Raw genomic sequence first — 11,567 nt, 5'->3', positions numbered from 1 at the left:
TAATTATAAAGAATTTAGACCATTATTTAAAAGATTATATTTATTCAAGGCCAGATAATTGTTTATGTGTATCTTATAATGACAGATAATTGTTTATGATTTTCTCCAATTTTCACATACTGAAAAGGAAGAAATAAAATAAATTTGGATGGGATAGAAAATATATAAAAAAAATTCTATCTTTTGAGATCCTCTCTGCACTTCGTGATGAATGTCCCGCTCCATTCTCTTTTGAGATCCTCTCTGTACAGCACACCAAATTATGTATTGTAGAAATTACTTTTTTACTAGATGGTCATAATGCTAATATTATTATGTTAGAGTATTTTCAAGAAATAAAAGCTAATAGTTTTCAGGCCCAAACATATATAATCCAAATTCAATCAAATTTGTTCTCAATTTTTTTATCCTATTAATTAATAAATCGACTAACCAATTTCTGGTATATATACCTATCAGGAATAATCTGTGTACTGTGCAGTGCTGTTTGTTGAAGCACCATCCAGTAAATGGTATACCTGTCTACCAAGTTAATTATATCATTTACTATTTTATGTGCTTTGATGTTTGGTCAAAAAACAACATTGATTAATTTAATGCCAGTACATGACTGATCTAACATCAATTCTCAGCATTTAACCACATGCCATAATTAAAAGATCATACAACATATCATAACATTAGCAGATTAAATCATAATTTTCTTTTACCAGGTATAACAATAATTCATTGCCAACAAAATAAACTACAACATATCAACCAGCCATATATATTCAAACAAAATTTTAATTAAAAAAAATATTTTATAAATTTGAATTTCGACACTGTCTACCAGTACCAATCTACCGGTACCAACCATTGAGAGTATAGCAATTAATAGATCCCAGCCGACCAAAACAAACATACAATATTTGCAGTAACAGTAATTCTTTATCCAATTTGGAATGAAAATTAATTTCAAAAGTAAACCTATGTAATTAAAAAGCTGTATTTTTGCAAATGGGACACAAATTCTAGTGAGTCGGCCATTGTTTTAAACAGCTAGAATAAAAATCGTGACCGCAATCTAGCTTTCCCAATTCGTCCCCTTCAACATATTCTTCCTGAAAAACAATTCAAAAAACAAGAAAAATTAAATTAATCATTATTAATTAAGCCCTTTCAAATCTTATATTCACGAATTAAGCTCCAACATATATATATATCAGGCACTCCCCTTCTAGAGCATATTTGGTTAGTCCCACAAGGAAAAATTACATTGTGATAGACACTTATATATAAATGCTTGGACGCATATGTTGTTGACGCCTATCTGGGAAAGAGAGGAGAGAGAGTAAAAGATATTCGGTCGGACTTTGTGGTTTTTTTTCCCAAATCTCATCCATCCGCAATGAAAATGACAAAAAAGGCTCCGAGCAATACAGTAAAAGTTGTGCAGCTGACAGGGAGGTTTCTGAAAAAAGGCCCTTTTAAATAACAAAAATTATATACCTGGCAAATGCAGCATGGCTCCTCTTCCATGTAATTCCATGGAAATGTGATGGTTGAGAGAAGAGTACTTGTGCTGCTTGAGGCGCTTGGCAACTGATTCTTTGGTAAGTCCAGTGCTTACATTACTTATCCTTTCTTCCAGTGCTAACAACTCCTATAACATTCATAATATAATACAGAATAACATTAATTAAGAGAAAGTTTCATGCAAGAACCCGAGAAAAAACAAACAAGTTCTCACTACATGAGAATTATCTCTTATACAACTTAGGTTTTTCTGGTCTTTATCCGGAAAAAAAAAGTAGGAATTCAAAAAGTAGTTTTTTGGTTCAGGTACTAGTTTGCTAAAAGCACGGATGGACATCGGACCAAAATCGGTAAAGCAGGGGTACTAGTTTTTTGGTTCGTGCAAGTTGCTTCAAGATCTGTGCGGATCAAGTGTTTATGAATCTTGGAGTGAATCAGATTGCATAGGACTGATTTTGGTAGAAACCCGTGCAAAACAATGCATTCGTAGATTGCAATTGCAGTATTAAAAAGCGTAATCAAAACAACAAACCATACCCCATCCCCTGCGCCCGACGCAAACAAAGTAAAAAATAAATAAAGAAACAAAATCAGTGAAGAACTGGACATGTTAGGTACCTAGTATCTAAACTACATTATATTTTGTTAACAAACTTGGCATGATTGAGACTAACCTCATATGACATGTTGTCAATATCTAGCCGCATATCTCTGTGTCGATCATGCATTTCAATACCACCATAGTATATGCTCTACATTAATAGTTCAAAAAACCAAAAAAAAAAAAACAGAGAGAGAGAAAAGATTCAATTTCTCAGCAAAGACCCAAAAATTGAAATGATATAGCTTTATATTAAGAGTGCTGTTCTAAGCCAAAACTGAAGAATAATAAAACTTGAATCTGGCGTTTAAAATTCTGTTCGAATCAAAACCTAGTAATGTAGGAGAGCAAGTTTGTTCTTTTAGTTCAAAACCAAAATTATTTGTTTGTTTATTTGTATTTTCTATAGTCTTATTTTTTATTTCCTCATGGCACAAGAGAAATAAAAACACAAGTAAAACAAAAAGAAATATCAAATAAATGAAACTTAAAATTTTGTTACCTCAAAGCACAAGTTGTCACCACCTCTACACATGAACTCCAAAGCATTTCGAATCTGAAAAATCAAGCAAATCAGAAAGCATGTGAGCGCTTTAGACGTGGATGTCAATATGGGAAATAAGAATTTATAAAATGGAAATGTGTAGTTAATAACTTACAAAATATAAGATGGTGTTTGGTTGAGGCCTAAACCATGGAATAAGAGGTATACGCCTCAGTTATTCAATCAAATGCAGATTAATTAGGCCAGTCTACCTAGGCATAACTCTAAAATTAAGTCTCTAAATTTAAACCGCCCCTCTAATAATATATACAATACATGTCGAGTCTACTAAATATATATACAATACAACCGCTACTAATATATACAATACATGTCGAGTCTACTAATATATACAATACATGTCGAGTCTCTAAATCAAATGCAACCGCTACTACCAAATATATACAATACATGTCGAGTCTACTAAACTCGGCTGTAAAATGTTAGAAGTAAATTAGATTGGTTTTTTTTTTATTGGTAGTGAGTTTCAGAAACAATTGCCAGCACTAACCATAATCAATTAATAATTAGATTGTACTTTAACAACTTGAATTTTTTTCAGATTAAATTAATAATAACTCAAAATATATCAATCACATCAGTGTATAATAGATTTCTTACACATAAAGCAGTGAGGACATTCTTATTTACAAAAGAAAAGGAAAAATATAAATATATAGGATCTCTGAAGATTTATAATTAGATTGATATAATAATAGTTGGTATCATAGGTAAGTGACTTAACCCACCAAACACTACTTGGCTCCTGTTTAGTTCAAGTGAGGTCACTTCAAATTAAATCTAACCCCAACCTCATCTCTACTCTAGTAAAAATTAAATAAAGCTATTAACTTTCGGTTTAGTGCCAGCACAAGATATGGCTGTTTACCGACTAAACAGTTGATTCAGGTACAATGCTGGTATGAATTCGAAAATATACTAAAATATGCCTTTTATATTTCATTTCATTTTAACTCCTTTCGGTCAGATCTCTAGACAGGGTAAATTTGTGAAGTTATGGTTCAATTTAGCACATTCATGTTTCAGAAACAAGCATAAAATGAATTACACAAAAGAAGAAAAAAAACATATAGAGATTGAAAAATTCGAACCTCAGACAAGTTCCTATGGTACCGAGAGTGTAAGCCCTGAGATGGGGCCCACGCAGGACCTCCAACAGGTGGACTAACTGACGAGCTGGCACCACCCCTCTCTCTGACAGACGAACTACTACTCACTATCCTTTCTCTCTCCTCATCCCAATTCACAGACGAGCTGGCCCCACCATGCACCGGCCTGTACCCCCCACTTGTAACAAACTCCCCTATCGGAGGCGAAGGGGTAAACTCGGCAAAACCACTTTCCAAATCAATCGGACTGGAGGCAGTCCCTACCATTGAACTCGATGCTCCGTTGTGAGGGAAGCGAGATGCGGTGCAGTGTCGACGACTGGCGACTGGAACGACGGTGGCGGGCCCCACAAATTGAATCGCCTCATATTATTGGCACTTCCATTATTAATGTAACTCCCTTGATCAGTACCAGTATTATTATTAGTAGTAGTTGTAGTATTACTTAAAGTAGACCATGCATTAGGATTCTGCAGACCAGTTCTTATCCTGAAACTCCTCTGCGGGTTACCAGCAACTCCACCTGCAGTAACTGGAATTCGGAAGCCAGGAAATGGTTCCTCTGCTGGATTTAGGTAATTCAATGGCAAAGATGGTGTATTCGTACCAGTAGTAATCGAACCAGGATTATGGTTTTGGTACGGGTGATAACTAGAGGAAGAGGATCAGTAAGCACCGGAACCATGCAAATGTGAATTACTCGTGCTTCCACTTGCTGAAGTCTGACTGTGGACCCCAGTCTCTATATTCTTCCATTTACATGCTAGTCTCCTTCCATCTAATGCACTATTACCAGGTCGGGTATCCATGTCCTCCTCCAAACCCATCCCAAGTCCACTCGCCAAGTTGTTCAAGCTCAGTGAACCTGAACCTGACCCGAAAAACGAGTCGTGGCCATGACCGTGACTATGCGGGTAGAGCCTCAGCTCTGACACATCAGAATTTTGCACCTGAGATGGCATATCAGAGTATGTGTAAGATGATTTTTGGGCCACTTTTTCACGGAAAACAGATCCAAATTTAAATTTTGTATACTATTTCATTTACTCTCCAATTTACTATCCTGATTTGTACTGCAGTGGTCTCGTGTCGTCAATCTTATTGTTATTATTTATTTTTCTGAGGGAGTGAGGGGAAAAATGAGAAAAATGATTATAGAACAAATAAAAATTTACCTAATTATCTTGTGAGGAAGAAAATTATGTTTATCTTTGACAAAAAAGAAATTACACTGCAATACTTGTTGTTCATTATGTATTGTTGTGTTAAATAATCAAGACTCAATTAGGTTTTGTTTTTATTTTGGTTACTGATTAATAATATATAACTAATATTAATTTGTTCCTATGACTAGGATAATATATACCGTTGTTGTGGGAGAGTTAATTGTGTTTGTATCTAAAAAAATATTAGAGTTATGAAAAATAAAAACACACTCCACTTTTAAAATTAATAATAAAATATAGTATTTTCTGAGTTTAAATAAATGAATTAAAATGCTTTTCTCAGATACTTTTCTCACATATCTTATTTATGCAAACTTTACATCCATTATATTAAAAATAATTAAGAAATGCATTTTTTTTGCTTTCTTAACTCTACAATTTTGCAATTTGTGTTTCTAAGGCTCGAAAATCTTTAAAAGAGTTGATATCAAGTAAATCTTTATTCAACATAACAACATAATCTGTAGCATGGAAAATAATATAAAAAATAAACAAGAGTAGCTACTAAACTCCATTTTGACACCCAAATATGCAAAAGTAGAACAAAAGATAAAATGACAAATAAAAAATTAAGAAGGCAAGCCCAGACCAAAGAATTACATAACAGGAATAATAAAGCAGAATAAATAATTAAAAAAAAAATATAACCTTTCTTGTGCCGTTCTCAAGCTTTGGCTCCTTTTGGATGCAAAATCTACAAAAAGCAAGCAGAAAGCTGGCAAATTTAAGTTATGGAACTTTTTGTATCTACGTTGCTTTAATTTGAATTTGCCTAATTTATTTCTTATAGCATAACTGAACATAAGACTATGAAATTCAAATGTATGGAAATTGTGCTGATTTCTTCATAGTAATTAATGGTACACACAAAGTAACATACCAGACAATTTCAAATTATTAATGGTACATACTCTATGGGGTATCAAAAGATCTGTTGGTATTACAATCAAATAAAGCATAAAATAAAAAATATGAAAGTTTCTCTTGTATGGGTACCAGAGGGGTATACCAGTAAAACTTTGTATGGTTTCTATTAATGGAAATCAGTGGGAATGATTATACCCAGATTACCATAGAAGTATCATGGGTATTTTATGAATATGACCAATGAATGAGAAATCCCAATAGAATACATGATATGATAAAGCTAGTTACACCAAGCAGAGGAATAACATACCTGAACGAAAAAATAACTATGCCAAGATCAGGTTTCATCTGAACTTGCATTGACATTGGTGGTGAAACTGAATGGTGTCTTCTGGTACGTTGCATGGAGTGAATCATCCTCTGTCTCAAACTTCACCTTGGAAATGTGGTGGAATTTGTGCCACTCAGAACCACTTTCTCCTTGGTTTCCAATCTTCAGTAGCAGCTCCTCAGCACACCAGATTGTTAGCTTATGTGTCATTATGGTCGTCAAGTAATCCGGTAGGAGTTTCATTTCATAATCACATAACACCATGGTCCGTAAAGCTTTAGGGTTCATTACATCATTTAAATTTGGGCAGTTTTCGATATAAATATGCGAGATGCTGGGTAAATTTGAAATCCTCGTCAAGTTTGGATTTCTGAGAACCCGAATATCTTTGATTGACGGGATATTCTCTACGGTAATCAGCTTATCAGAACCTTCAATTTTTAGGTACTCCAAAGAAGTAGCATAGAGCAAAAGACCCTCCGGAAGAGACCTCAATTGGGGACAATCGATAATACATAATTCCTTCAGCTTTGGCATGGCTGGCTGTCCCTTATTCCACTGCCACTCTTTCCAATTGGGCATCTCTAGAAAGGCTAGTTCATTTAGTTTGGGAAATGCCGATCTAGCAGAACAACTTATTGTATGAACTATTGGATCTCTGCTTTTGGTATCTCCCTGCATGAACTCTTCTCCCACCCTCTCAACTGAATATGCACCTTTTATATAAAGTGTATGCAAATTGGGGAGTTGGCCTAACATGGGAAGCACCTCAAAGCAAGCACAATCATTAATTATAATATCTCGCAAGTTGGGAAGGCCTGCTCTCAAATTCAACCAATTAGGAAGGCATCTACCAAAATAACCTTCAATCACAACCAAATTTAGAGAACGTGGAGGACAAAGTTCATTTAAAACATCCTCTGTTGATATCTTCTTCTCATCAGTTTGGGAAAGTTGCTCTTCTGGGCTCAATGAGGTGTACTCAAGGTGTAATTCTACCAATAGATTTTTGCTCCTAAGGTTAGCTCTTTCTGCTATGCTCCTATCAGATACTCTCTCTAAGCCCTCTAATTGAAGATGAACGAGTTTTGATAAAAATTCTAGCCAATCTAAGCTACTGAATCCCTCCCAACTATTCTTGTATGGCACAAAGCCAATTAGATGGGATATATTTTCTAGATTATTTAATTCCATTGGTATTGCCTCGACCTTTGTACCTTCAAAATTAAGATACCTTAGTTCCCGTAGATTACCAATGCTTGGGGGGACATGTGACAACTCTTCACAGCCTTGACAACAAAAATATACTAAATTTCTTAGATTTCCTATGGAATTTGGAATATTTACCAAATTTGTTTTATGGACATCTAAGTATCTCAAATGCACAAGGTCACACAAGGAATCTGGTAGGCTTGACAAATTGGATTTGAACTCACCAAGATCTAGTGTGCGGAGGTTTGAAAAGGCTTTATACAGATCATGAAGTGGAATTACAGGCTCAGAATAAATCAATGTTCTCAATCCTTTTTCCTTTTTAATTAATTCGATGTTTACCTCATTTCCTTCTACTTTTATTGATAGCCTTCGTACTTTCATGGAACCCTCTAACCTAGATAGAGCTTGTCCCCTCTGTAATTGACAGTTCTCTTCTTTTCCTAATTGACAGGCGAAAGACCACAAAATGTCATGCATTTTGCATTCTTGTTGATTATAGTATATACGGGTATCTTCGAAAATATTGCGCTGTAGTAATTCTGTATAATACTCAATTCCCAACTCCCAAAAATCTTTCTTATCTTGCAAAAATCCTTCTGCTAGCCACCTATAGATTAAACTGGTTTTGCTAAACTCACAATCTTCTGGAAAGAGGGAGCAAAGGATGAAACACTGCTTCAAAGGTGGTGGAAGGTCCTCGTAGCTCAAATAGATCGCCCGATGAACATCTCCCGGGAGCCCATTCATAGACCACACGTTGCTTCCAAGAATTGCTTGCCAATTTTCTCTCGAATTACCCTTTGCGCAAAGTACACCGCCTATGCTTTTGATGGCAAGGGGCAGACCATCACATTTTTCAACAATTTGCATCCCGATTTCCCGGTGATCTTCAATCTCAATCTCAATCCCATTTGGAAGCACCTATCATATAATTATATGAACTTGAAGTTAGTAACTTTGAATGTTTCTATGACTGAAGTCTTCAAAATTAATGCCCAGTGTATTAAAAATTTTAGAGTTTAAAATATAGATCAAAATTACGCAACTAATTGGGATACATTTGAAACACTACAAAGAACACTTTAAAATGTGGTCGGAAACACAGCATCCAACACATTGTAATGGAAGAAATTGAATATTTGAAGTAGAGTACAGTTGAGTGTAAACAGAGGGAAACATTAGAGCTGATATTATTAGTTTCGCTCCCCTTAACTGTGCTATGTATTTTGTATACTTCTAGAGGTCAAAGAGATGTGAGAAAATATGGTCTGAAGTCATTTTATTTTATTATAAATGTACTCTGTTTGATGAACGGTGCAAGTTTTCTTTTTTTTTAAAAAATCAGTGGTACCTCTGCAAATGAAAATCCTAAAGTCAACTTCTAAAATAAAATTCAAAATGAAATTAAGGTCAGTTATTCAAAATAAAGTTCTCACCCAAGAAACACTAATATCCAGACTAATTTTCTTCTCTATTTGACTGCATTTTGTTTTCCATCAAGTATTTTTAAATTAGCACTCATTAATATTAATTCATATTAATGAGATCTTATGCAACTTATGAACAAAATAGAGGTGGAAAACTTAAAATAATAGAGAATATCGAGGCAAGTTAGCATCTAATATTAATTTAAAATTATGTGAATTTATAAAGTACCATCTTAGTTTTCAGCAATACCTGTTTAATTAATAAGGACCATCCATCATCGTTGGATAACTTCTCCACTCGATGTGATTTTGTTGCTCGCATTCTATTCGCAACTCTTTCATCTCGAGTCGTAATAAGTAACCTACTCCCATGTGCTCCCCTACTAATAGGAGCCCGCAACAGGCCGTCCCAAACTACTTGGCTCTCTTCCCAAACATCATCGAGAATAAGAAATATTTTTTTCCCCTTGACGAGACTTTCGAGTTTAGGCACCAACACCGATCTTTCATTGGTGTTAGCAGGCTCTTCTCCTGCCTGTCGGATCACAGAATTCAACACTTCTACTCCTTTAACCTCCTTTGAGACACATACCCAAATTTTTAACTGAAATTCATCTTTAATTCTCTGATCATTAAAAATCTTTTTCGCTAGAGTACTCTTTCCAATTCCTCCCATACCTATTATAGCAACAACACGAACATTTTCTCCCACACCCTTCTCTTCTTCAGTTAGCCAGTTTACTAGCATCTCTGTATCTTCTTCAATCTTTTCTCCCACAATATCATCTACCACAATCAAGGGATCAGTCTTGATGCTAATGATCGAGTCCACTCGACGAACTCGATGAGAAGGCCCAGGACAGATTTGTGATTGGATCAAACCCAGATTAGCCCTTCTCTTGGCAATCTCCTCTAATCTCGAATTTATATCCTTGATTTTAGAACCTATCTCATGAGAAAAGAATGGGTTGCGGAAGCAAGACAGCAAAGGAATGCCACATCGAGCATTTGAAGAGGAATTCGAACTGGAGCCGGCAATGCGCTCCTTTGCCTTGATCTGACAGAGGTCGATGACGTCGTCGGCATCATACATGACATCCTTGAGCTGCTTGAGCCAGCGTTCAATGGTCGTGTCATTGCTCTGCTTCCTCTCGGCATCAGCAAGGACACATTGAATGTCACAAACAGTCTCACGAAGCTTCTCAATCTGACCAGGGATGCCAAGCAGCTTGCCCACCTCATCGCTCACCATTTGCATGAGAAAATCGGTAAACTTTGATAGGAAGGCATCGAGTATCATTGTCATGTTTGCTTGAATGAGAGATGAAGGTAGTGCTCGATCAGAGGAAGGGAGATTGGAATTAATGGGGTAATTTGGAAGTATATAGTTTTTTTTTTGAGAAAGATTTGGAAGTATATAGTTGGTAGCTGGGAAAGTTGAATAATGGGGTAATTTGGAATCAATGGGGAAAGTTGAATAATGGGGTAATTTGGAATATATTAATGGAGAAAGTTGAATAATGGGGTAATTTGGAAGTATATAGTTGGTAGCTGGGAAAGTTGAATAATGGGGCAAGGAATACAATTATACAGCATTGATTCTTTGGCACATGTGAAGGCAATCAGTTCTGAATTATTCATTTCTTTGACCAGCTTTAATTTAATATATGAGAAAAGCTATTGTCCCCGTTTAATAATTCCTCTTCAAAGATTGGTACATCCAAATGCATTTGTTTGTTTTTCAAGAACTCCAGTCTAGTTGGTGATATACTAGGCATAATTCTTACATAGTAAGTTGGATTTTTTTTTCAAATGAACAAACTTTTTTTTTTCTAGCGAAATATTCACGAGATTAGTAAACAAAATATCATCGTGAAATTTTATTTTTTCATGTTTCTTGTACATACTCAAAAGATATTCAGAATTTTGTTTCTAATATTTGTCCTAACATGTAATCATTATTTTCAATGATGTCACTAGAATTTATTAGAATTAGCCCAATCTCTTGACTCATTTGTCACTAAAATTAAATACAACTTGGTTCTCTTATATATAGCCCAATCCCTCGTTATACAACTTTGAGTTCTCTCATGAACGGTTTGCTGTGGCTTAGGTTTGGGCTTGGCTTGGGCTTGGGCTTTGTCTTGGGCCTCACTTTGCACCATTGATGCATCTACTTGTACAATTCAACATAGGCAGTACTTGTACAATTCAACACTATTACCATCTATTACATATAGAAATTATAACTTCAAAGTTTTACCTTTTCTTCTAGAACTGTTTCTACACAAATTACTATTTTAGAAATTACCTTTTTACTAGATGGCAATGTTATTAGAACCTGGCCGGACATCGACTCGGTAAAAGCTCTGATTTGACGGTTCACTGTTCGGACCAAATCAACCGATCGATCAACCGGTTTGATTGCTGATTTTTTTAAATACTTGCATATTTATAAGATTTAAGTACTATTATAAATAATTATGTTTTATAAAAATTCCAATATAGATATTAAACAATGTACTATAAAAGTAAATTTATATATTACAAATAATGTATTTATTGTATTTCAAATGGAGAACTCATTCTTAAAATTATTAAAATAAAATATCATGGAATATTTATTTCCGTTAAAGATATTTTATAGTTTTCTATTTCATATTAAAATTGAATAACTAGATATAAATTCTTTATTTTTTTTTGTTATC

At 34.7% G+C, this 11,567-nt stretch overlaps 2 protein-coding genes across 3 annotated transcripts; both read right to left on the bottom strand.

The window, feature by feature from the left end:
* Positions 1 to 675: 675 nt before the first annotated feature.
* Positions 676 to 4,076, bottom strand: LOC144546414 (putative E3 ubiquitin-protein ligase HIP1). 2 transcript variants are annotated; one of them, XM_078294956.1, is made up of 5 exons: positions 3,776 to 4,076; positions 2,622 to 2,675; positions 2,193 to 2,270; positions 1,492 to 1,645; positions 676 to 1,103 (listed from the first exon to the last, which is right to left on the bottom strand). In XM_078294956.1, the coding sequence occupies exons 1-5, from the start codon at positions 4,058 to 4,060 to the stop codon at positions 1,090 to 1,092; spliced, it is 585 nt and encodes a 194-aa protein (XP_078151082.1). In that variant the 5' UTR covers positions 4,061 to 4,076; the 3' UTR covers positions 676 to 1,089. The 2 variants fall into 2 exon arrangements, with proteins under 2 accessions (XP_078151082.1, XP_078151083.1); XM_078294957.1 differs by lacking the exon at positions 2,193 to 2,270.
* Positions 4,077 to 5,667: 1,591 nt separating this feature from the next.
* Positions 5,668 to 10,195, bottom strand: LOC144546409 (putative disease resistance protein RGA3). The gene is made up of 3 exons (XM_078294945.1): positions 9,110 to 10,195; positions 6,197 to 8,353; positions 5,668 to 5,713 (listed from the first exon to the last, which is right to left on the bottom strand). Exons 1-2 carry the CDS (start codon positions 10,163 to 10,165, stop codon positions 6,224 to 6,226), a joined length of 3,186 nt encoding a protein of 1,061 aa, XP_078151071.1. The 5' UTR covers positions 10,166 to 10,195; the 3' UTR covers positions 5,668 to 5,713; positions 6,197 to 6,223.
* Between the last annotated feature and the right edge of the window lie 1,372 nt (positions 10,196 to 11,567).

The sequence above is a fragment of the Carex rostrata genome, chromosome 29 (genome assembly GCF_964058835.1).
Source record: "Carex rostrata chromosome 29, lpCarRost1.2, whole genome shotgun sequence".
Lineage (NCBI taxonomy): Eukaryota > Viridiplantae > Streptophyta > Magnoliopsida > Poales > Cyperaceae > Carex > Carex rostrata.
The sequence above is the reverse complement of the archived record's forward strand: the minus strand, read 5'-3'. Positions and strand labels throughout refer to the sequence as shown.

What these genes read in the sequence shown, in the direction of transcription:
- LOC144546414 (XM_078294956.1), bottom strand. Translation starts at nt 4,060, where the DNA reads ATGGTAGGGACTGCCTCCAGTCCGATTGATTTGGAAAGTGGTTTTGCC. An exon ending in GTGACAACTTGTGCTTTGAG is followed by an intron (nt 2,271 to 2,621) that starts GTAACAAAATTT and finishes CTATTAATGTAG; the next exon opens with AGCATATACTATGGTGGTAT. An exon ending in TTGACAACATGTCATATGAG is followed by an intron (nt 1,646 to 2,192) that starts GTTAGTCTCAAT and finishes TGAATGTTATAG; the next exon opens with GAGTTGTTAGCACTGGAAGA.
- LOC144546409 (XM_078294945.1), bottom strand. Translation starts at nt 10,165, where the DNA reads ATGACAATGATACTCGATGCCTTCCTATCAAAGTTTACCGATTTTCTC. An exon ending in GGTCCTTATTAATTAAACAG is followed by an intron (nt 8,354 to 9,109) that starts GTATTGCTGAAA and finishes ATTATATGATAG; the next exon opens with GTGCTTCCAAATGGGATTGA.